At 41.0% G+C, this 26117-nt stretch overlaps 1 protein-coding gene across 6 annotated transcripts; it reads right to left on the bottom strand.

Annotated features, from left to right (window-relative positions):
• Positions 1-51: 51 nt before the first annotated feature.
• On the bottom strand, positions 52-24173 carry MKI67 (marker of proliferation Ki-67). 6 transcript variants are annotated; one of them, XM_083844483.1, is made up of 17 exons: positions 23836-24173; positions 22282-22395; positions 21235-21276; positions 20176-20257; positions 19979-20094; positions 19335-19404; positions 18382-18454; positions 14428-15927; positions 13851-14089; positions 12730-13150; positions 11213-11328; positions 10376-10547; positions 10146-10280; positions 7251-9301; positions 6149-6224; positions 2521-5598; positions 52-1026 (listed from the first exon to the last, which is right to left on the bottom strand). In XM_083844483.1, the coding sequence occupies exons 2-17, from the start codon at positions 22371-22373 to the stop codon at positions 878-880; spliced, it is 8412 nt and encodes a 2803-aa protein (XP_083700609.1). In that variant the 5' UTR covers positions 22374-22395; positions 23836-24173; the 3' UTR covers positions 52-877. The 6 variants fall into 6 exon arrangements, with proteins under 6 accessions (XP_083700609.1, XP_083700611.1, XP_083700612.1 ...); XM_083844485.1 differs by having other exon boundaries at positions 18382-18439; XM_083844486.1 differs by having other exon boundaries at positions 18382-18436.
• Positions 24174-26117: the final 1944 nt, after the last annotated feature.

The raw sequence follows: 26117 nt of genomic DNA, 5'->3' as shown, positions 1-26117 counted from the left end.
TTTTTGCATTTAATAGAGTCGCAGAAAGCTACCGCCCTTTGAGATGTGTGCACACCAACATTATCCACGGGCCGCAGACGTTGCTGACCTCTGGAAAATGTTCTCCAAACCACATTCAGTACTCCACATCAGCTGCAGCTCTGAAAAGGGCAACATCACAACCTCATGGGCTCACTGCTCCCTTCCATTTATAAGCACTGCACAGCATGGCCATGTTTACAAGAGAATTGCCTGAATTTCAGAGGCACCCACAGTACACTTCCAAAAATTATGGCATGTGGCTAAAAAAATTAATCTTTTAAATATGGTTGTAAGAGGACAGGAATAATTACATCCTTAATTATTCCTAAGAACACAAAACACAGAAGTCCCAAATTGTTTAGAAATTTAATGGCTTACAAATCTATACTCAGTAAAATGATTTTTTTTTTAAAAATAGCAATTTCATTCATAGTAGTTCTGCTAATAAATCTATAGTTTTTAAAAGAATATTTACAGAACTTTAATGGAAAAATAAGACTTAAGCGCATAAAATTTAAGCAGAAAATAGCTTACAATTAAACTGGCAGTAAAGTAACGTGGCTTCCTGACTACTGTACTCATTACCATAAAAAAGGGGATAAATACAAGTATAAAAGATTTATTTTTCTGCTTGCCATTCTGCACAAGCATCGCATGGCTTAGGAACCAATACACGTATCTACTAAAATATGCATCGTCATATCTGTAAACACATTAAGAAAGGTACTTAGATGATAATATCAGCGATTGCTTTACAAAATCTGAACTTAAAATCTGAGTGCAAGGTCAATTCACATTAAAAATTCCTATTTCAATTACTGAATCATTCTAAAAACTGGTTCCTCAACTGTTAAGTCTACTTTCTCGTTCTTGCACTTGCTCTAGTGCTTGATCTTGTTGTCCTGTTCGTCCCTCCAGCAGTCTGAGTTGTCTTCACGTCGCCTTCAAGTTTTTCTTCAGTTTTGTTTCTTTTTCCTTTTTTTGGTGATCTGTTTTCATTGTTCTCTATTTGTAGACAGAAATATTAAATTTATATCATAAATCAAGCATTTTATAAAAAGTCAATCTTCAGTTACATTGTTTTTGAAGGGAGATGTCCCTAATGACTACGTTCCAAAGACTACATCTATGAGTTCAACAAACCAGTTACAAAACCCACGCTTCTGCACATCCAATATCCTTTAAAATAGATCCCCAAGGACTTCCAGCTATTTCTGAAAGTAGGTTAACATTAATGAGAGCACCAAAACCAATTAGCTATTGTTTTAGCTAAAATTCCTTCTACCGATACGTAAAACTAAAACATACCGAACGTTGAAGGAAAGAAATCAGCAAAAATGAATGCATAGCAACTATTTCATTGTCCTGCTGGAACTGCAAAGTCAGGCTTTTAGTTGTAACAAACACACTGGACACCTATGGAAGAATCTAGATGGCACAGATCAGTGAAGCTGCTCCAAGAGATGAGCATTGACCCAAGCGCCACCAGTATATAATATACACCACCAATATATAATATACAATAAAATCCATGTGGGGAAAGATGACCTCCCCCAAAAAGAAACTATCCAGACCAGTAGAAAAGCACCAAAACAGACCAATCCTCTGGGAAGCGCATATAGTAGTTAGTAGTGTCAAGAAGTGAAAACTAGCAAAAAAGTGTGAAGTCAGTAAACCAAGAGGGGAACCTGGCAAAATAGATGTACGTGGTACATTTGGATAAGCACGTGTAACTGAAAAAGAGACGAAAAGAAATGCAACGGAGAGCATGATCAAATTTAGGATTAATGCACATAACCTGCCAGAAAATTCCTCAACGTGTATCTGTAAAGATTCATTATTTCCATTTGTATATTTTTATTTGATAATTTCTAATTACAACATGGTATCTTCAAAATTATATCACATCCAGCTGAAAGGTTCAGGGAATATTTCAAGTGTCTGAACCTAGAGTTCTATTGGCTTGGGGAAAGCAAAATCGAAAAAAGGGAAAAGTGGGAGACACGTGGAACTTTTGCTGTCTTTCTGAGCTCAAATACAGCTTCAAGCCCTTCTAGCACCAACTTCATTACAGCACTGATGACTAGTACAAGCTACCCAAAACCCAGACATACAAGAGCAGGAGCTTAGATGGTATTTAGGAGAAAACAAGCACGAACAATGGGTGCTACAAATTTAATTATCGTGCTATGTTCATCACCACCTGTAAGTTAGTTAATTGCTGTATTTAACCTGTAAGTTACAGAAGAACATGAGGACATTTGAATAACTCAGCAGAAGAGGAATACATCTGTCAGATGCCATAAAATCAATCCACTCTACTTTGGAGAAACATCTTGTTTGTATAGGATAACCTAGCCCCTTCTTTACTTAAGTCTCTTTGCTACATTAAAGATCTACTCTCTATTTACATTAGACTATGGCAGCCAACAGTAATAACATGTACAAAATTCCAGCTTAGCTATATGTAGAAAATAGAAAACAATTTTTTTTTCTCACCTGATTTTAATTTTTTGGGTGGTAAGTCATCTGCTGGAAACAGACATTTTCTTCTGCGAGAAGTGGAAGTTGTCTGCTGGGTAGGGTTAACCTCTTTTCCTTTTCCAGACTGATTATTTTCTTCAGAACCAGTGGATATCAAACACTGAGTTTCCAAAATGTTGCCATTTTCAGGCAAGCTGCCATTATCGTGAAGAGAAGTAGAAGTAGCTGCCTCTGATTTGAATTGTACATTTTTCCTTTTATTTCTCAGTTGCCTATGTGTTTCCTGGGATGAATTATTTTCCAGAGCTGTACCTTCACCTTCTTTAAGAACTCCCTTTTGAGCTCTGTCTTCAGGCAAGACAGGCTTTTCCCTGAGAAAAGTTGAACTAGTTTCTTCAGATTTGGAAGGAACTATTTTCCTTCTGCCTGCTTTCAATGGATTTTCTTTTGCTGACTGGGTTACTTCCAAAAGTATACCCTGTTGCTCTTCAGGAGTTTCATTCTCACCATCTTCTGGCAAACCCTGAAGTGAACTAGAACTATCAGCCAGTGAAGTGATACTAATCTTTTTCCCTGAGTACCCTTTTGAAAGATTGATTTTTTCTTCAGAAGAGGGTTTTTCAGAAATCATTTTTTTAGCTTCCCTACGATTATTCTTTCTGCTACTTTCTTTTGATAAGTTACGTTTTCCCTGAGCAGAAGTAGAACTTGTAGCTTCTAACAAGATGGCAGCTTCATTCCTTCTGCCTCTTTTCGGTTCATCTTCTGGAACATTTTGATCTTTAGGAGCCTCTTCTCTACCATTATCTGCTGGCAAACCACGTTTTCTTCTAAGAGAAATGGAATTAGTTGTGTGTGACGCTGGAGGAGTTTCTTTCCTTCTGCCCCTTCCTAATGGCTTTTCTTTTGCACAGGACACTGATTCCAAAAGCATGTTTTGTTCTTCATTAGTACTCTCCTCTTTATCATCAGTTTCTGACAAGCCACGTTTTCTCCGGAGAGAAGCTGAACTTTTTGCCTCTGCTGCTAGATCAATCTCTTTTCTTTCATCCCTTGCTGATGCATTTGCTTTTGCCTGCAAAGTGTTATTTCCCAATGCTGGATTTTGATCTTCTTTCACAGTCATCTTTTTATCATCACCTTCTAGCAACCCACGTTTTTTTCTGATAGAAATAGAACTCACTGTTTGTGATGCTACAGCAACCCCTCGCCTTGTTCGTCCTCTCAGTGGAACTTCTTCTGTTGAAGAGGGAATAGCTTCCAAAGCTGGATCTTGATCTTTTGCACAAGTCTCATCTTTACTATGATCTTTAATTAAGGTTTCCTTTTTCGTAAAGGTAGAACAAGTTGCTTGTGGAATGGAATCAACGCGCCTTCTTTTGCTCCTCCTTACTTGTACAGGATTTTCTGAAGCCTCATGTTGATTACGTTTGCAAGTCATTCCTTCCTCATTCCCAGGTAAATTCCTTTCTTCTCCTAGAGCTTCAGAACTGGCTTCTTCAAGTTTAAAATTAACTTTTCTACCTCTCACTCTTCTATGTGTAGTTCTGTTATTTTGTGTTTGATTCTCTTGCAGGATTTCAGTTTGCTTTGGTTCATTTGCTTCCTGCTCATTTCTTGTCCGTTTTTGACGGCTCTGAGCAACGCTGTCGCTGTTTAGAGTAGTTACTGATGGGTCAGCTGTGTTGTTCTGGTCTTTCATTACTTGGTGTGACTGCTTGACACAACTAGAGGCTGAAGACTCTTTGGGAGAAGATTCCCCTGTTTCTGACCTACATTTAGGCATAAGATCTAGGCTTTTTACATCCTGGGCAAATTCATCAGCCTTTTTCTCTGAAGAGTCTTTTCTCCCTCTCCTGCTTCTAGTTCTGTTTGCTTCTTGTACTGAGCTTTTGTTTGCTTCCAAGTTCAGAACAGTAATTGGCATTTTATCCGTCTCTCCAGAAGGTGATTCTGACTTTAATCTTAGAGATGACTTTGTTGTATTTTCCTGAGCATTTTCTGCTTCATCTCCCAGAGATACTTTCCTCTCATTTTTGGTGGGTGATTGTGTTTCGGTAACAGTTTCGTTTGAAGTTTCCTTTGCTTTCTGAACATTCTGTGTATTTTCAAGTGCCATCCCGCAAACGTCTGCTTTTACTTCCGTTGGGTGTTTTCTAGCATTTCTTGAAGACTTACCTCTTTTTTCTGTTATCTTTACTTCAAGTTTAGTTCTGTTTTCAGATTCTTCTGTGGGGGCAGTCTCAGAAGTCCACTCATCACCTTGTAGTAATTTTGCTGATTGGTCTTTACGAAGTTTCCTTGTTGTCCCATGAAGCTCCTCTGAAGAAGCTTGTTCAGCCTGTTCATTCCTAGCTCTTCTTCCTCTTTTAGGTGGAAGCAGTGCTTCTGTGTTTTCTATTTTTTTCATTCTTCTAGACCTCTTCTGATGCAATAGAGGAATTTCTTCCCTGTCTTCTACACTACCTTTGTCAGATGTGTTTTCAGATTTTTTAAAATCTGTTTGCAGTTGATAATTTTCATCCTGACTGCTACTAGATACGATTTCTGTCTTTCTGCTTTGATCATCTTCGGTTACAGATGTGTCATTGATGTCATACTCCTGCAAAGTCTGTTTCCTATTTGCAGGATCTTTTTGTAGCACTGAAGAATCTTTTTCACAAGACTCAAGATCCTCACTAGGATGTTTTAACTCCTTTGGTTCTTTAGTTTTGCCTCTTCTTGGTCTTTGAGTATCAACTTGCGTTTCCACAAGTGAAACGGTTTCAACTGTTTTCTCATCAGGATGCTTTGAAACAATTTCTTCTTCCATGCAAGGATTTGTTCTCTTTCTTCTTCCTCTATTTTTAGCTATTGAAGTTGAAGTACTGATCTCTCCCATCTCTTCTTGGATGCTCTTTTTCTCCAGACCTTGCAGTTCTTTTAAATTTAAATCCTTTTCACACTGCTTTATTGAAGTTGGATGTGCAATCTTCCTTGATCTGCCCCTTGTTAGTCTCTGGGTAGAGTGGTCTTCACTAGTTGACAAATCCTGTTGAGAATCTTTACCTTGTGAAGTATTTCCTGGGTCTTCTAAAACAGTTTTATTCCCCCCTACAAAGTTTTTATATAGAAAAGAGCACAATCAAAAGTTATACATTACTATGCCTGATCAAAGTATCTCTGAGTTTTGATTTTCCTAGTAAGGCAGTCTTGCTCAAACAAATCATATTTAATTTTTAAAAAATAATAGGGATTTTAACTGAATCCTAGAATAAAACCCAGTTTAGTACACAAAAGTTGTTTTGACAGGTAGCACTCAGCTTTAAAGATATGTTTTGAAAGTCTTTGCAAATAAAGGTGATTTTAAGTGGGTACCTTAGCATCTTTTTAATTTTTTTTTTATTATTATTATTTTTTACACTGATATGTTTGGAGATGTCACCATTACTACACCAGCAAAATACTACCCCATTTCTTAAGCACCGATAGAATGTCAACACTGGTGTTCGTTACAGATTACTGCTCAAATTCTGTGAGATATTTGCTCTTTGCATACTATATAATTTGGAATTTTTGGAACACATCTTGAAACTTCCTAACAACACATATAGTCCTGTGTATTCATTATTACTCTAGTTAAAATAAAAGTATTTGTATCTACCATAGTCACGACTGTCATTAGCACAAGGAGGCACAGCATCTTCTTGCTTAGGATCCATAACATTTTCTGACCTGACCTAAGGAAATAAGCAATAATCAATACATTTCTGTGTGTCTGACAGGACAAGAAATAGTAGTTAACTAATACAAAATTGAGAGTGAAACAGCTGAAAAAAGTTTTGCCAAGTACTTTATGAGTGTTTTATTAGTACTTTATGAGAGTTTTAAAAAGCATTCAGGAAATGAGCTGAAAATTGTCTAATAAGATCTCAAAAGGAGGGTTATTGAATCTAAGTCATTTGAATGTTTTGAAGTGTTTTATTGTAGTTCTACACAGACCAACAATACTCATTTTAATCTATGGATCTGGGAGCCAACAAAAATCAATGCTAATAAAATACACAAATGACAAGAGTGATGAAGGTGTGAATTGTAAGGTCAAAAAGGTAACCCAGAGCAGCCTCAGTAACCATTTAGATAGGGTTCCTTCAAGCAAAGTACATACTAACGCAAGCAAACAGAGTTAGTTATCTCTGTAGAATCGGTGTCCATTCAGCAAGCAGTGAATGAAAGCCTTATGGGCACAAAGAGCAACCAACTGACTACAGGGTAACACAAAATTTTGGCAAAAGCTCAGTGCTCTTGGATGTTTAAAGAAAAGAGACTTTTGAATTTAATCTACAGGCTATGAAGAAGCTGTACAAAAACAAAAACATGCATATGCCCTACTTATGAAAAGGAAGGCAGAGAAAAAACTCCATTATAGTTTGTAAGTAATTTAAGGGTGCTTTAAACATAACAGAAACAAATGACTAGAAAAAAAGTGCTCCTTCAAATTTGTAATACGCTGCATCTTCTAGTTTTTACCCATTCGCCTGGACAAAGCTACCAAGGAAAACACAGGTTGCCAGCTTTACTGTTTTCAAATAAACATCAGGTGCTCTTCTAGAAGGCATTTGTCAGCCAGAGGTCTTGTGCATGAGATATTTTAATGAAAATACAATGAAATATAACATGTCTTATTAGATGGCCTAAGAGGTCATTTCAACCACAGGTTCCAAGCTTGAATAAACTCTTCCCAAAAGATAAAGAAAATATTTTACCTTTGTTTCCTCACCAAACATTTCCTTAACTCCAGCATAATCCAGTTCAGAATCAGAATTTTTCTGTCTGGGTTCTGCCATAAGCCTCTTCAGACCCACAAAGTCATCAACTGGATGATATTTCTCTCTTGGAGTCTGCACTAATCTACTAATTCCAAACATATCTTCTATGGGTTCAACTTTTTCCTTCGGAGTTTTGAAAATACGGCTGACCCCAACCATGTCTTCTACTGGTTGATGTTCCAATTTTGGATTTTTGGGGATTAAATTAACTCCTGTCACATCTTCTACTACCTCCTTTTTTTGTACTGGAGTCTTCAGCAATTTTTGTACGGTGTTTTCATCTGTAATAGGTTCCAACTTTTGCTGTGGGGTCTCCACGACCTGCTTGATGCCTGGTAGGACCTCAGCTGGCCCCAGCTTTTCTTCTGGGGTCTCCATGAGCTGCTTGATTCCCGACAGGACCTCTACAGGCTCTGGTTTCTGCTTTGGGGTCTCCGTTAGCTGCTTGATGCCTGACAGAGCCTCTGCAGGCTCTGGTTTCTGCTTCGGGGTCTCCATGAGCTGCTTGATGCCTGAGAGGGCCTCTGCAGGCTCTGGTGTCTGCTTCAGGGTCTCCATGAGCTGCTTGATGCCCGACAGGACCTCAGCTAGCTCTGGTTTCTGCTTTGGGGTCTCCACGAGCTGCTTGATGCCTGAGAGGGCCTCTGCAGGCTCTGGTGTCTGCTTCGGGGTCTCCATAAGCCGCTTGATGCCCGACAGGACCTCAGCTAGCTCTGGTTTCTGCTTTGGGGTCTCCACGAGCTGCTTGATGCCTGACAGGGCCTCTGCAGGCTCTGGTGACTGCTTCGGGGTCTCCATGAGCTGCTTGATGCCCGACAGGACCTCAGCTAGCTCTGGTTTCTGCTTTGGGGTCTCCACGAGCTGCTTGATGCCTGACAGGGCCTCTGCAGGCTCTGGTGTCTGCTTCGGGGTCTCCATAAGCCGCTTGATGCCCGACAGGACCTCAGCTAGCTCTGGTTTCTGCTTCGGGGTCTCCACGAGCTGCTTGATGCCTGACAGGGCCTCTGCAGGCTCTGGTGTCTGCTTCGGGGTCTCCATAAGCCGCTTGATGCCCAACAGGACCTCAGCTAGCTCTGGTTTCTGCTTCGGGGTCTCCACGAGCTGCTTGATGCCTGACTGGGCCTCTGCAGGCTCTGGTGTCTGCTTCGGGGTCTCCATAAGCCGCTTGATGCCCGACAGGACCTCAGCTAGCTCTGGTTTCTGCTTTGGGGTCTCCACGAGCTGCTTGATGCCTGACTGGGCCTCTGCAGGCTCCGGTGACTGCTTCGGGGTCTCCATAAGCCGCTTGATGCCCGACAGGACCTCAGCTAGCTCTGGTTTCTGCTTTGGGGTCTTCATACGCCGCTTGATGCCTGACAGGGCTTCTGCAGGCTCTGGTTTCTGCTTCGGGGTCTTCATAAGCTGCTTGATGCCCGACAGGACCTCAGCTAGCTCTGGTTTCTGCTTTGGGGTCTTCATACGCCGCTTGATGCCTGACAGGGCCTCTGCAGGCTCTGGTTTCTGCTTCGGGGTCTTCATAAGCTGCTTGATGCCCGACAGGACCTCAGCTAGCTCTGGTTTCTGCTTCGGGGTCTTCATACGCCGCTTGATGCCTGACTGGGCCTCTGCAGGCTCTGGTTTCTGCTTTGGGGTCTTCATAAGCCGCTTGATGCCTGACAGGACCTCTGCAGGTTCTGGCTTTTTCTTTGGGGTCCTTAATAGCTGCTTGATGCCTGACACAACCTCAACTGACTCCAACTTCTGATCTGGAGTTTTCCTTTTACTTGCCAATTTCACCTGAGATGCTTGTTTCTCTGTAATTATTGATACACTATCCACATCAAGATCTTCTTCCAGCACAGCTTGTCTTCCTTCAGGAGTTTTGGTGGATATTATTTCAAACACAGACTTTGGAGATTCCTTCTCTCCCAGAAGATATGAGATGTCTTGACAATCAAGTTTCTGTTCTGAAGCATCTGGAGTATTTAATGGTGACACCATCATCTCTCCTGAAATAAACAGTAGGTTTATATAACTTGGCAAACAAACTAAGCAGAAAATCCAAACATTCTAATTGCTGTATAACTAAGTAAAAAATGGATTCAACCAGCCAAAGCGTTCTACAAGCTAAAATCCAAAAACATGTTTCAGCAATTGGTTTGATAATTAGCAAGAAGGCAATTAGCTCCTACAAGGCACAGCATACATTTAAAAAATTAAGCATAAAAAACCTTGATGATTTTGTATTTAATCTGATAAAAATCATTAGTATTACTACTACGAATATTGGATAATTTATTCTTGATTTTTGTTGGTGATTCACTAGATGTTCACTTTTGCTAAATTCTTAGGAAAAGAGAATTGAAAGAATTGTGAGTTATTTAGGAACACGACTGAAATGCAAAGTCATACGCAAAAGACGGAAAAAAAGCTAAGTATCATCTTAATACAAATCTTCCTAATCTGACACTTTTTTCTTAAGTAGAATCTTTGCCTGCAAAATTATACAACATAACCACTCCCTGCCATAAGATTTTGTCACTGAATCTCGATGTATCCCCAACAACTGATTAAAGAATTGCCATGCTTCAACACAAGATTTGCCTGAAATAGTACTTCAGCATTTAGAAGTTCGATATAAAACTGAACGAATAAAAAAATAACACCTACCAAAAAATTAACTGGAACTACTAGAAAAATGCCTTCCAATACATGATAAAAAATATCAACGGTTGCAAGATGCTTCATCTCCACACCAAGTCTGCCTACCATTAGGCTACACACTGCCACTAAATTGCAGACACAGCTACCCCTAAGTATACTTGAATATTTCTTTCCAACTAACAACCATACCAGATTCTTCAGGAGTATGCAGTTCAGAAACGTCCACTGCAGTGCACGTTGGTGTAAAATCACTGTTATGAACAGGGCTTGAAGGTGATCTTTTTCCACTCATATTTTCTGGAGTTTTAAACATCTCACCCAGTCCTATAAATTATATTCAGAAAAAATGAGCACATTTTGAGAAAAAGAACTACCCAGTTGGCAGAACCAGTAACAGGTTTTAAAATCTCACAGCTTACCTGTGAAGCTTTCATCCATATTCAAGTTTTGTTTCAAGATCGGATTTTTCACCACTTTAGGGACCTGCCCAGCCGTTCTAATAGTGGTAGAGTAAGCTCTACCTACAACTATTGTAGCGGGAGACTCTGCATGACCTGTGCTAAAATGACCTTTTATTTTTCTTTCTGGAGTCTATAAAGGAAAAAAATAAAAATTAGGACACAAAGATCCCTTTTATTTAAAACCTAACCAGAATCACTCAAGAGATTCCACAAATTTATTGGTCATGTTTAGCTAATACAGACTGCTGGGCATACAGAAGTGGCTAAATTGCAGATACTTTAAAGGGCTGATTCGTTGTGAAATGCAGCTCATATATTCATTTAAGATTTGAGTGACCATGCTCAATGAGCACCTGAGACAAGTTTTCTTCGCTTTCAGAAATGCTCAGGGATTATCCTGGGAGTGCTTCAGTCTTACTCCTTTCCACCTTCATAGAATCCTTTAGGTTGGAAGAGACCTTCACAATCATCCAGCCACCAACCTCATCACCACGTAAAGTGGTTAAACCAAAATAGAAACCCTTTTAAACAGTAGTACAGCTTGAACTGTAGACAAGGAACAAATAATTACTCCATCCACCCGACACATTCTGTTATTTAGATACATTCTTAAGGTGCTTTAAATTAATACATTACAGTAAATTCAAGTAGATTTACACACTGTGAGAAAGACATCAATACCCATTTAACACCTTGCCAAAATCTCATAAGCTTCCAGTTTCTGCAGCAAGACACCAACAAGCTGTTTCGTGGTTTAGCAAACCCTTAAACCTTAAAAAGCAGTAAAAAGAATACCTTTGGTGACTCTGTTATCTTCTTCGCCGGTCTTCCTTTTTGGGTACGTTTTTTAACAGCCTTTGCCTGTGGTCTTGCAACACCTAGTTTTACCACTTCTGCCCAAGATTTCGCAACTACAAAGCAAAACAGGCACAATAACCTTAATTCTCAGCTGTGTAAACAGGAATTCACAGCTATTTATGATTCCAAAGGATTTGATGCAGTCAGAAATAGAAGTTATATTGTTTGATAACAGCAATATCAAACTATGCTCAAGAGCTATGCGAAAACGCAGTTTCAAGCTGAAGTTGAACGAGTGTCTGAGCACCCAGTACGTTTCCACAACAAAAAGCGCCACGCAGCATCATACATCACAGATTCTGGAACCGAGTGCTGACCTCATTCTGTCCTCACTCTCTGTTGGGAGTTCAAGAAGCGTTTGGACAGTGCTCTCAGACACATGGTCTGATTTTCTGGGTGGTCATTTGAAGACCCAACAGTTAAACTTGATCATCATTGTGGTTTCCTTCCAACTCGGCATATTCTGTGATTCTATGAAATATTTTCCTCAATACAAATTTGCCATAAGCCTTTCAGTCCTGCACTTTATTATCCCTGAACTCTTCCTTGACAGAATGTAAGGTTTAACAGCAAAAAATGTTTTTTAAGTGAAACATATCCAGGATTAACCAGGAAGGCCTGTGATTTTATCTCACCATATAATGGGACTATCACTGGGACACTGCATGCAGTATGTTATTCAGAACTTTAAAATGATACTACAAAAAAATAAAGACAGTAAAGAATAATAAAAATTGCCAGATGAATGTTGATATTGATAGGAAACTTTAAATTTGACTTTGAAAGAGTCAAATTTATAATCTGTTTTCATAAATTAAAGACATCTTGTCTTTAAGTGTCTTCACAAAGATTAAATTTTCAAGAACCAGAGCCCCTCTCAATTTTTCCAATGGTATCAAAACTATTTTGACCAATATTCAAAGTTGAATGTTCAACAATTAAAATATTTGTGGCTCAATGGCTATCATCCATGATGTCTGCCATATACCCAACAGTTACAGGCAATGCAGTCTACAAATGACAGTGTGTGAACTGTTTAGGGAAAAAGGCATAAGGAAACTAAGCTGAATACAGATAAAGTGCATGTTTTCACCAACAAAAATTATATAATTGATACAATTTTAGTTCAATACTACTCCAAATTGAGGGACTTGGAGGATCAATACTGCAATTAACCTAACAAACAGAACCTTAATTCTACCATTTTTCAATTTCTGAGTACTAAGATTTATGTTCTAAATACCATGTTATATATTGCTTTAGCAATTGGATTTATAAGTGTGAAAATGTAAAATTTTGCAATTCTCAGATGGTTCAAAAAAATCCCCAAACCATCAGAATATATGCCAATCATTTGGTGGTCTCTGTATAAAACTAATAACAGGACTATTTCAGTTTCGTAGCTGTTTTTTAAAGCAGTAGAATTCATATTAAAATTAACTGCTGAAACAAACCTAGTAAATTGGCAGTAGAGGCACCGCTTCTTCTTCTTGCATTGATAACTGCTACAGCACCACTCCTCCTCTTCATGGGAGTCTTCTTCGAACTACGTTGTGAACTTTTTGTTAACTTGTTAGGTGTTGCCATTAAGGCGTTATCATCTTGGCTAACATGATTAGATGTAGGTGTTTGCACTTGGTCACCACTCTTCTCCTCTGTATTCATATCTTTTTCAACACCATTCTGCTCTTCTGCAATTGGCGATGGTGTTGTGATGAGTGAAACAGAGAAACGTCCTTTTGTGTAAGGTGCTGGAGAGCTTGTAGTAAGCTCCGGTGTTGCTTTTCCAGAGTCAAGGGAAGAGGCAGCTGGGGGCGTCTGGGCTGGCAAATTTTCTGGTGACATTTTTTCTTTTTGCAAACGTACAGAAAGTTCCTGGTAGAAAAAGAGAAAAAAATTACTGTGCAAAGCTGAACTACATATTCTTCTCTATCTCTGAAAAGTAAATGCAATAGTATAAAATATCACCAGATCAGTTGAAAAAGCCTTGGATGTTACTCTCTAAGAAAAAACAAATTGGCAACAATTTTTAAATTTCAAAAGCCTCAAAAGGCACGTGCAAATCCAATTGAACAAGTTAACTTTGTTACTCTAGTTTATTCAAAACAGTCTTATTCACATAAAGTGCACTATAGGCTTTCACTAGTTTAAATCAGCAGCTGAATGTTTTCAGACTTCTGGCCAAGCCACATGGCCATAGCTTGCATAGTCTGGCAACAAACCACTCTTCTAGATTGCGTCTGTTTTCTGCTATTTATGATTAACTGGTGCCAGTAGATTCTGCTGTTAAGCACAAGCACACAGAAATATGCTCCTAAACATGCATGAGAACAAGCAAAAACATGCGGTGAAAAAAAAGCACACCCACTGGATAAAGACAGGTAGACAAACAATAAGCTGCATACCCTCCTTTGAAGGAAAAGGTTTTAAAATGGTGATTAAAAAATACCATTTTAATTCCCAATTAATATGTCCACTTCCTAATATACATCTTCATTATTCATTTTGAATTCATTTTTAGAAGTCTTTGAATTTACTTAGCTTAACAACTTGATTAGCCTTAGCATTTATTTACCTGGACTGCAAAGTGCTTCAGTCCCTGAGCCTTTTTCAGCACTGCACGTGGGGTGTCTCCAAATGGTAAGCTCAGTCTTGCAGGGATCGCACCTCTTTTAAGGGGCGAGTTGGGAGGCAAACTTTTGTCAAAGAGTTCTGGACTTAGATGACCACCAAAAGACACTCTTTTTCTCTTTCCTAAAGGCTGAGGTAACAGATCACCGCTCTTCCTCTTCTGAGATGCTATTTTTGTCTTGCCTTAAAAAAAAAAAGCAATAATTGAATATATCCACACAAATCAAAGAATCCAGGAAGTCACCATTTTAACCAGAATAGAAAACAGTGCTTACTTGGACATTTTAAAGTTGGAAACATATTAGAAAATAACTCGTTTATATTCAATTAGGTAAACTTTTATAAAAATTATTGGGTATTTTTAGGGTCATATATATAAAAACATGATAAATGTTACAGAACCAATGTGTCAGCAATTAATTATACATTTAGATGGAAAAATTCTCAGGAAAAATTCTCATGAAAACTAAGAGATTTTCTCCAATTCAGTACCAACAAGGAATGAAATTAAAACTATTTACCTGATTCTTCTTCAGCCAACAGGCCAGAAACACTCATTTCTGAAACAGCCTCATTGCCTTCCAGTACATTAGCACTTCCAGAAGACCTTCTTCTTGACGAGAATCTATGAGGTCTTGGAACACTGGCATTTTCCAGATCTGATTTCTGATTACACCCATTGGTGGCCAGATCTTGTTGAGTTCCACTGTCCTGACTGTCTACAGTCTTATTGTGGTGTTCTTTAACTGCATTTGTCTCCGATGCTTTCTCAGTTCGCAGCAGTTCAGAGGTCCTTTGCCTACCCCTTTTTCTTCCAGAGCCAGATTTCTCATTAGCAGGAGATGCCAGTTCTGATTTTAACTCTCCTGAAGTTGGTGTCTCTGAATGGACACTTTTGTTTACAAATTCTTTACTTTGTCTGACATTTCTTCTGGGACTCTTGGAATTAGAAGCAGGAGACTCAGAATCTCTCTTTTTTGAGTCTACATTTGTCTGATCACAGATTTCTTTCAGCACTTCTACTCTCGCTGATTTTCTTGGCGTATGTTGTTTACTATTTCGTCTCTGTTTTAAGCATTTATTTTCTGCCAAAGGCAATTGTTGGAGGCTATCATTTCTGCACACTGGATCTTCCCTTTGAATTTCAGCTGAAATTTCTGAAAAAGACTTACGTTCCAATGACACACCTCCTCGAGTTGTTGGAGTACCAATATTTACAGAATCCACCCCAGTAGCTTCTTTGGTAGGTGACGTGAAACAAGATCGAGGACTCTTCCTTCTGGGGGTTGGTGTAGACACTTGTTTACCTACTTCAGAAACATTTGTCATGTTTGTTGTTTGTGCTATTTTCTCTGCTGTTATTGCAGAGTTGTAGATTTTCACCTTTTCCACATAACCCAAGCGCTCTATGGAGCATGGCTGCAGCGAACGTGCTGCATTGCTGTCATTCTCCTTATTGGGTTTGGGTGTTTTGGCTGTAACTTCAGTGCCTTTAGATTTACGTGGCGTACTTACTTCCTTATGATCTTGCAAGTTACTTCTCTTACCAGTACCTTTTGTCATCTCCTTTGAAACAGAAGTTTGCGGACTTCTGGTAAAACATTTCTTGGTAGCACTTCCTACTGTTGAGATTTGATTAAATTCTGAACTAATTACTTCTTGTTTCATCTTATATTCTTCATTATTTTCACTTATGCCTATTTCTTTTTCTTTAGCCGGGCTTACAAGATCACAACTTGATGCAAGTCGAGCACTTGGTTCTTGCAGAGCACCCTTACCACCTTCTGTTTCAGCTTTTTCAGGTACATTTCCTTCTTGCAGAGTTTTTTTCACTTTAATCTCATGTTTCAGTGTTTCATACAGTCTACTAAACGGAGACATTTCATTTTCCTTTTTAATGGATTGTTTTGTCTTATATGAAGATTTGGGTGTTTGTAGCTTAACTGGTAAGGCTTTGGACATATTTTCCTCTGTACTTTGTTTATTTTCATCAGCATTTTGTTCTTTGCACTCAGAATGATCTACAGCATAAGCAAAGCAAAAACAAAGTTAGGTAGAAAATGCAGAAACTCAAGTAAAGTTCCTTAAATACAGATGAGAATTCCCTCCTTTCCTCTACTAAGACTAGCAACCAGGCTCCAGGATATAGGACTGTAAACAAAGCTCTGTTTACAATAACAATTCTCTCCTAATAAAAACATTAGTATTGAAATGCTTAATGAATTTTAAGTTGCAATCTGGACCTTATCCCATATTCAGATAAGGCAATTTGTATTTCATGCTGCTGTTTTTCTTCAGTGGCTTATATACATATCTTTCACGGCTGCCACAAGACAAATCTGTAAACATAGAATTAAACAATCATTCAGATCGGCTCACCACAATTCAATCAGTTTTCTGTCTTGCATTTACACATGTGCTGTTTTGTTCTAACTGTATCAATGCTTCTCTAGGGCAAAGCAAGACAATAAAGCAGAGCTAGCACTTCCCAGATGAGACAACGCAAGTGACTGCACTCATGCAGGAAGCCTGACGTAACATGCTTCGCTTCACATCTTCCATGCACAGAGTAGTCAGCTAGTAGGGTTCATCCAAGAAGTTGCCTTTCTAAGCCACAAGCTGAGCCCTTGTGAACATCTATACATCCACAGTCTCAACGCTGCCATATACCAGCATGAACATCTGCTAAAACAAATGCTGACATGTTGACTTCTCTTAGATGCAACGGGAAATACACGTAAAGATGTAGAGACTAACATACAAGGAGAAAGCATGCTGATCAACTTTTGGAGAAGGAGATTGGGGGGCGGTTAGGAAGGAGATCTTTAAACATGATCCTTTTGGATTTCAGCAAAGCTTTCAATACTGTTTCTCACAGTATCCTGGACAAAGCATCCAGCATACAGCTAGACAAGTACGCAATACAAGGGGTGCACAATTGGCTGATGGGTCAGGCTCGGAGGTTTAGAGTAAATGGGATTAACTCAGGCTGGTGGCCAGTCAATAGTGAGGTTCCACAGGGCTCCATTTTAGGGTCAGTTCTCTTCAGTGTTCTCCTTAATGACTTGGACGCAGGACTTAAAGGTATACTAAGTTTGCATATGACACTAAATTAGGAGGAGCTGTTGACTCCCTCAAGGGCAGAGAGCCCTCGCAGAAGGATCTTGCCAAATGAAAGGGCTGGGCAATGTCCAACCACGTGAAGTTGAACAGGAGCAAGCACCAGATTCTGCACTTGTGACAGGGCAGGCCTGGCTGTATGTACAGACTGGGGGACAAGAGGCTGGAGAGCAGCCCCACAGAAAGGGGCCTGGGGGTTCTGGTCAACAGCAAGTTGAACACGAGCCAGCAGCACGCCCTGGCAGCCCAAAGGGCCAGCCGTGCCCTGGGGTACCTCAGGCCCGGCACTGCCGGCCGGCCGAGGGAAAAGGGATGTCCCGCTCTGCTCAGCCTGCTGCGGCCTCGCCTCGAGCAATGTGTGCGGCTTTAGGCACCAGAGCATAAGCACATAAAACTATTAGTGTCCAAAGGAGGGCTATAAAGATGGTGAAGGGCCTAGAGGGAAAGGTGTATGAGGAGCAGCTGAGGTCCCTTGGTTTGTTCAGCCCAGAGAAGAGCAGGCCGACGGGAGGCCTCACGGCAGCCTGCAGCTCCCTAATAATCTGAGATAAAACCACCCTGTTAGTTTAAAGCCATTATCCATTGTCCTATCACTACACCCCCTGACAAAGAGTCCCTCCCCAGCTTTTCCGTAGGCCCCTTTAGGCACTGGAAGGCTGCTATAAGGTCTCCTCAGAGCCTTCTCTTCTCCAGGCTGAACAACCCCAACTCCCTCAGCCTGTCTTCTGTCTTACTCATATTGCAAACTATGATTTCAATCAGCAAAATTAACTCTAGGTAACTCCAAAGCAATACCTGTTTCAAACACTGATTAGAAAAGAATATCTTAGATCAAAAATACTCGTTCAAGATGATCTAATATTTGCTCAAAAGCAACCTGTTCATGTATTTTTATCACAAAAGTGTATTTGTGATGTTCTAGCTTTTTGCTGCTGAAAAGTAAAATGTAATAAGCATTAAGTTTCACCTATCAGTTTCAACTGACATTTGCATTGCATTTGCACAACTAGTGTACCGAACTCCTTTCTTAGGTATAACCTTTGATTTAAATGATTTGTGCAGATTCAGTTTACAATATAAACATGTTTTTGCCGATTCCAGTCCAAGTGTTACTGCCCATTTGTCAGGATGCAACTACATGTTTTCCCCTGGCAGGACTTCGCTTAGGTAAATCACAGCATTTAAGTACAATGCAGTAGTGCACTGCCATAGGAAAGCACGCTGTGCTCAGTTTGAAAAATCTTAAAATATATTTCTTTTGCTCTTTTCAACCTTGTTTTTCCTCCAGATGCTAAGAATTAACATAAAATTAAGGAGGAAGATGAATGCAACCCCCTTCTAATACAGGTACCAACCTGAAGATCTTTTAGATCCTGAAGTTTGCTTATGTAATAACTCCACTTCTGCCACCTGCTGAACATGAAGAACCTGTAAATTTGTACAACATTACAGCAGAGCAACAAATATTTATTTAGCTTTCTACTGAACACTGAAAAACACTAAATTCATAAATGTGTAAGCATTGCATACTGAACAGGTTTAAAAGCACTCAAATTAAAGCAGAGTATTTCACCAGTTAAGAACACTAACCGATACTCTACATAGCAAGAGCTCAAGTTTTCTTTTATCATCATTAGCTCTAAAAGCAGCTGTAGCACATGAACATGTACAAGCACATTCTAAGCTCACTTTTTTACCAGACTTAGCAGAAGAATTTTATTTAAATAAGAGAAACATAACATACAAAAAACTTCAATAGCCAAAGTACTCACTATGTAACAACATCCCCTTGGAGGGATAAAATATTGTTGGGAATGAAAAAAGAAACAAATGCAAATAAATTATTAAAAGGTAGACTTAGTTTGATATTTATAAATTCCAACAATACATTAGTTTACTAGCACATAAAACAACGTACTTTTGGAGTAAAAAAACGCTCAGGCTCTAGGGCAAACAACCCCATTTAACAGTACAAGTATATCCAACGTTAATACTTTGTTTCCTGCATCCTGTCATCTCCTCAAAAAAGCTAAGGATTAGTTTTTAATAGGTTACCTATAATCTTAATAGATTAGTAACAGATCTATTAACAGAAACTGATAATTCTAAAAATAATATATTGAGTTCTAAAAAAATTATCTAAAGGAGTTCATTTGTGTTTTCAAACAGAAAGCTGGCCTACAACTGAAAAAGTATTCATTAAAAAAAAAAAGCAGACAAAACCCACACTGAAAATGGAAAATAGAATACCTTATCAATACTGATACCAAGTACTTGGCAATAAATAAGCCTATCACCACAAAATTACCTGCCGCGTTTCATCTTTTAGAGATCTGGAACGCCTCTTCCTTGGAGTTGATTGGAGAGGATATTCAAACCTGGATAAAATATTTTTAAAAGTAAAAATAAGCATTTTTTGGTTAAATAGCTGATAACTAAATTCCCGTTATTAAGATAAATGACCTACAGAGAGTTGTCCCACTCCCAGCAACACAAACATATTGCTTTAAAATACTTTAACTACATCAAAATATTCTTTTCTCCTAGAAATATGTTTGTCCTTGAAACAAAATCAAAGTGATCTCTCCAGACAATTCTATCTTTATTGATTTAGCTTAATAATATTTATATAATATATATTAATATAAATATATTAATATTTATATAATATAATATATAAAAGTAATAAAAAAAATCTTTAAGCCGTCTTGCCTTCTGGAGAAGCTCTATAAGACATTGTAAAGAGATACAAAATAAACTAAGTTATCTTTCTGAAAATGGTAAAGTGACATTTTAGGTTTTCCCATTCATCTACTGCTATCTCCTGTATCTTCATCCGGCACGTAGAGACTGTGCCCACAGAGTTCTCCGCACTGTTTGGCTGCAGAACACGTTCTAGGATCAAGACATTGTCTCTGTCAGACACAGTTTGCCTCTGTCACTGGCACTTACCTGAAAGAACGATCAATAATAGTTAACACATCTCCGTGCTTCAGAGGTACAGGTTGCTGAAAACAGCTACCGTTCAGCTGCGTAGGATTTACTGTACTTAAATTTGTCAAGATTGCCTAGAAAGGAAACAAAAATTTCAGTAGTCTGATGACGTGCAACCATGAAATAGAAATGTCATTAAAATATGCATATCTTACCTCCTCGTTTTCATTTACTTCAATTTTACAATGTTCTTTCGAGACCTGAGGCAACTGGATGCGGATGTCACATTCTGTTCTCCTACAGGTGAAAATATAATTTGAGTTTCAAGACACGCAAAAGACAAAAGACAGAAAAATCTGACTGCTGTAGAATTCGCTGACTTCCCAAATTTCAGCTAATAATTTGTACAACAGCACGATACTTTCTTAAATTTGATAACAGAAATGCTGAGGTTAGGGTCCGTGTTATCTCCAATCACCACAAGTGATAGAAGAAAACTAAGAAGCCGCACGCTAGAGGCTTTGCCTGTTCTATGGACTGCAGAACAACACCTGTCATAGTTGAGTAGCTGCAACATTTATAACGGTAACTGTGTTTAATTAAAAAAAAATAGAACCACAACCACCCTACTTGTTAACACAGACAAGAACACTGAAAAACAAAGGGATAAGAAAATACATTTAGTGAAATACTTAACGTGATGTCTATTGCACTAACAGAGTTTGGAACACTAGGAAAAAGCCAGAACGTTATTACTACCACAGGGGAAACCTTTTCTCCACCAAAAAGAAGTGAATGCGATGAGCAGTTTAAGTTCCACCACTTTTCTCTGGACACGTACATTTAATATACGCCAACAGACCTAAGCAAGAGACTAGTCACTAAGTGCTCCAGGTAAGAAACAGGGGGAATGCTATACTTGGTGCTAATTTCAGTGATGAAAAGTGGTGGAAAAAACAGCACAGCAGTAAAAAGGATAGAAAAAGAAACAAATCAGAGAGAGAAACTTGGAGTCTAAAGCTTAGATTCTAAGTCACGTTATCAGCAAAATACACTCCTTCCAAAATCTGTCCTAATGCTAACATTATAGAGATCAAAAAAATAGGGTCTCGGTACGGCACGGCTGGCTAAGAAGCAGCCTTTTCATCTGCCAGTAAAACCAATTATTACAGGACTGGCTCAAGTGTGAAGCCGCAGATTACCATTAGTGGCCAAAATGGTTAGAATGCAGGCTTGCCCTGCCTAACCCACCAGGGAGTGTTGAACTCATTCACCTTAATTGGATAAAAGAGTTGAGATCCTGAAGACAATTAAGTCTGGAAAAAAAAATGCAGGACACATTAGGCAACGAATGGGAAGAAATGAACCACCTAAGGCTTTCAACTGTGACAAAAAATAACAGGAGCTTATGCTTCCATAACGCCAGAGAATCCATACTGGAAAAAAGGTAAAATAACCTAATTCTGAAAAATCAGTTCATGACAAGCCTAAAAAGACACATGTACATATATGTATATGTTATATATATATTTTAATTAATCTCTAGTAATTTTGACACATTACATTTTGTGGGTCTTAGGCAGCAAATGTAACAGCCGTCATACCAGGCATACTGTCCACAGAAGCACCTCGCACCTCTCACCGATGCAGATGACAGAAATTCATGTCTGTAAAACTAATTCTCATCTGTCTGAGCAGCTCTGCTGAAGCCAAAGAAGAGTATTATTGACACTGCAGTGCTTCCAGTAGACTGGCACTATGGAATCTGATTCAGGACTGGATAATTAATTAAGATATCAATCAGAAAAGTACTGAGCAAACCCAGTTCAAGAGAAGTAAAAACATTTTACTTATCAATTCTTGATACTAGCTCATGCATTCCATTACTGAGGTCTTGGAGAAACAAAAAAAATATTGCAAAAAGCACTGACATGATCACAGTTGAATGCAAACCACACTCCCTTCTGCACTGGTTGGTTCTCTAGGACCTGCCCCCTGGTAAGAGTACCACCACTTGCTTATTGTATATACGTCATGTGTAGATTACTTGCAATTTCATAGCTTTATCAGATCTCTTTGCTAAATTTCTCTTGGCCAGAAACTTTGGGAAAAAAAGAACTTTTAGCAAGGAAAAGACAAAAAGCAATGACAAATAGTAAGTTCAGCTCAAGTAATGTTAGTCCGATAGCATCTTCCCTGCCCTGAACACTAGTGACAAATACAAATATTTGTTTCTTGCAAGTGAGTATTAAAAAGATTCTGTCTGCAGGAAATATCACTAATATTATTTCAATGCATCTGAGTACTCAACATGTTCTCACCTTCCGAATAAACAAGAACTTGCAGTGAGCGGAAAGTGAATCCCATCGGTCCCATTCCGTTTAATTACAATTATTTTCCCGAAGAGCGGCATCTTCAAACATAAGAAGTCTTACCTACACGAGAACGTCAAAATTACTCACCCAAGCAATGATTTATTCTCATAAATATGTAAAACAACGTTACCCTTTTTTTAAAATGCTGTTCAAGACATTTTCTGAAGTACAGCAGAAGAACTTTGTGTACATGCCACGTGAATTAAGTGCCATTTATGTGTGTTTCCCTACACAGGCACCTGGGAACTATCCAACACGAGCATTCGCTGAAACTGTGCACGGAAGCTGAGGACACCACACGTTTGGAGCAAACAACGCTTACAAATGGTGGCAAGAGCAGTCATCACGTGCTCACATAAACTTAGTAATACCGCTTTTACATATGCGGTAACTACTTGTTATCCACCGGAGCCTTTGCAAAGAGGCAGGACCACGCATACAATATTTCATTCCACAAGCGATTTAAAGCTGTTTTCAGGTAAGCAGTCACCCCTCCTCACCTAAACCTGGCACTTTACCTTCCTCTCATCTACTGGGACATCCTCAGACTTGGCTTTCAAGTAAAGCTGACTTTGAAGCAAGTCGAGGCTATGTGACTGTAGCTATAACTATTTGTCTGCTGCTCTCCGTCGCTGCCAGTTCTTAAACCCGCAGCACAGTTTCACAGAAGTCCTGTTGAAGGTTGGGTCTCAAAAGCAGTTGTGTCTCCTCGGCTCTCAGTAAGCTGATAACACAGTAAGGGGAACAAACCTGCCTCGTCGTCTTCCCCAAGGAGGAGGGGGAAGCACCCGTCATTCCAAAAGGATCAGGGTCCCAAGCACTGTGTTAAACCTGAATCTGACCGCGCCACAACGTTTCTCACCCCATGACCCATCAGCGAATGAAGGAGCAAACGGGTAGCGCTTGGAAGGAGCCCTGCAGGAGGGCAGCGCTGGGTGAGGTGTCAGAGCGGTGCCGGGGTACCTGGCAGGCTCGCACAGCCACAGGCACAACGCGGGCAGCTGGCACGGGGCTTGCCCAGCGAGCTGCGTGTGTGACAGCAGGGACAGCGCTCCTCCGCTGGGCGAACCCCTGTGTGTGCCACGAAGCGGGACCGATCCTCGAAACAGCCTATGCACGGCGCGGTACCAAACGTTATTAATTTGGAAGTAGCTCCTACGAAAACGCATAGGATTAAAGCCCAGCGTCTCTGCACCGCGAGCAGCGTGCCACGCACCGTAAGGACAGCGCCAAGGAGCGCTTCTGGCTTGCTTTCAGCATGCTTCCCGGCGCCCCGCTTCCCCGGCGCCAAGCAGTAACCGCGTGCATTTCTGAAGTTTATTTACAGCCCAAAACGCGGCTTCGCCACCCGCCTCCGAGCCAGCGGCGGTGCTCTAACCGGCCTCACGCCGCTATCCCCGGCGGCACGGTGCTGCTTCCACCGCTGCCGCAGCCCGGTTCCTCTCCGGACACCCCCTAGGGACGCAGCCAGAAGCCTCCCGACCCCCTCCCGGCGCTCACCCGCGGCGCGGTGCCGGCTCCCTCCGGCTCCCTCCTGCTCCCGGTGCCGCTCCGGGTGCCGCTCCCCGCCGGCCCCGCGGTGCCCCCCTCCCGCCCTGCCCGCGCGCGCCAGCGCCGCCGCCCGCTCGTATCCCTGCGCCGAGCCGCTGCGGGAACCAGAGGCACCGGGCGGTCCCGGCGCTGCCCGGAGCCGCCCCGGCGGGACGCGCCCACGCACACCCAGCCCCTGTCGGGCAGCCCCGCGCCCCCCCGGCCCTGCCCGGCGCCGCTCGGCGGCCGGACTCTTTTAGCCGTAACGGCCGGCGCTGCGGCGGAAGGAGACCTGACCGAGCGTAAGGCGCTTTTGAAAAGGCGCGCGGAGAGCCGCGATTGGCCCAAGGGGAGCGGCGCGTGGCGCGGCGCAGCCAATGGGGGCTGCGGAGGGCGTTTGATTTCAAATGGCTGCCCCTGTCCCGCCCCGCCCCGCCTGCACAGGGCGGGAGGCAGCGAGCGGGGTCGGCCGTCACTGTGGGGCACCCGGAGCCAGAACCCGCTCGGGAGGTCCATCTTGGGCAGCTGCTCGCTAAACTAACGCTAAACTAACTCAAACAGCCGTGTCTGGCTTGTGTACCGCTCCTCCCCTAATTCAAACTGTCTTCATCATAAAAACAGGGCGCTTTGAAGGGGTAACAGTAGAGGGAGCACGGAAGGAAATCAGCATTTTAAGTCTGTTGTCGTCACCTGTCATTACCTTCCATTATGTACAAAAACTTATTCCCTGACAGGAATTGAGTACTAAGGCCTAAATTTGAGACTGAACTCGAGACAAACACCATGCTGCTCTGTATGTGAAGACAAAAAAAAAAAAACAAAAAAAAAACACCTGGTGAGGAGCCAGGATGAGTCCCACCAGAAGGCCTTGCACTGCATAAAAGCAGAAAGCTGATATGAGAGAAAATCGTCATCCCTACATCCAACGTCATGGCCATCCCCATCCTTGGCCAACTCTACGTTTGATATCTCTGTCATTTGAGCAAACATTAACTTCCAATCAATGAGATAATATGGTATGAAAAATGACAAGAAACCCTGATTTGAAAATAGCCAAGCAGAAGAAGATACCTTTGAGCCCTTTAAACATAGACTCAAGTCAGAAACATTTTTCGGACAGGAAGGACTCCACCTCAGCCCTCTCTGACATAGAGAAGATATTTTTAAAATACTCTTTAAAATATTTATGCACAGATAAAAATTAGCTACATTAAGACATGTAACTTCCATCAGTATGCTCATTTCTTTCTTCATTTTGAACATTTTTACCAGTGGCCTGGAGTTACAAAGCGCAGGCCCCAGCCACCTCACGTTTCATTCTCCAGTCTCCTCCATGCGGTACATAAAGCCAAGTTTAAAAGCAAGCTACGTATTTGTTCTCTGCTGATTCTCTATGAGGCCTAAGGGAGTCACAAAAGGTTTTGGACTTCTATAAAAGGGATTGGAGGGTACAGCTGTCTTCCCCTCCATGAAACAGGATAGGAAAGTACTTAAAAATGAGGGAGTAGAGATAGGCCAGGCAGCAGATGGAGATGCAGGTGACCTAACGCTCCTCCTGCTCTCTGGACATCGGCTAACCTGGCTGCTCGAAACCTCATTTTCAGGCTGTGGTTTCACAACAATGAAAGCCAAACTGACCTTTACCTACTGCCAGAGTTAAACAAAAGTTGAATATTTAATATAAGCATGAAAGAAACAAAGTATTCCTATAAGTTCTGAGTAATTTGACAAAGAGGGAGAACAATTTACTCTTACGGATTAAATTTAAAATAAACTTCGGCATTGTTAGTCAGTCAAGGGAAGTGATTGACCCGCTCTGCTCTGCGCTGGTGCGGCCTCACCTCAAGCACTGTGTGTGCTTCTGGGCACCACAGTACAGAAGGACATGAAACTGTTGGAGAGTGTCCAGAGAAGGGCTACAAGATGGTGAAGGGCCTAGAGGGGCAGACGTATGAGGAGCGGCTGAGGGCACTGGGCCTGTTCAGCCTGGAGAAGAGGAGGCTGAGGGGGGGACCTCATCGCAGCCTACAGCTTCCTCACGAGGGGGAGCGGAGGGGCAGGCGCCGATCTGTTCTCCTTAATCACCAGTGACAGGACCACAGGAATGGTGTCAAGCTGAGGCAGGGGACGTTCAGGCTGGACATCAGGAAGAGGTTCTTCACTGAGAGGGTGGTTGCTCACTGGAACAGGCTCCCCAGCGACGTAGTCATGGCACTAAGCCTGTCAGAGTTTAAGAAGCGTTTGGACTGCGC

This window comes from Anser anser, assembly GCF_964211835.1.
Source record: "Anser anser genome assembly, chromosome: 7".
NCBI lineage: Eukaryota > Metazoa > Chordata > Aves > Anseriformes > Anatidae > Anser > Anser anser.
This window is presented reverse-complemented; position numbering and strand designations above follow the sequence as displayed.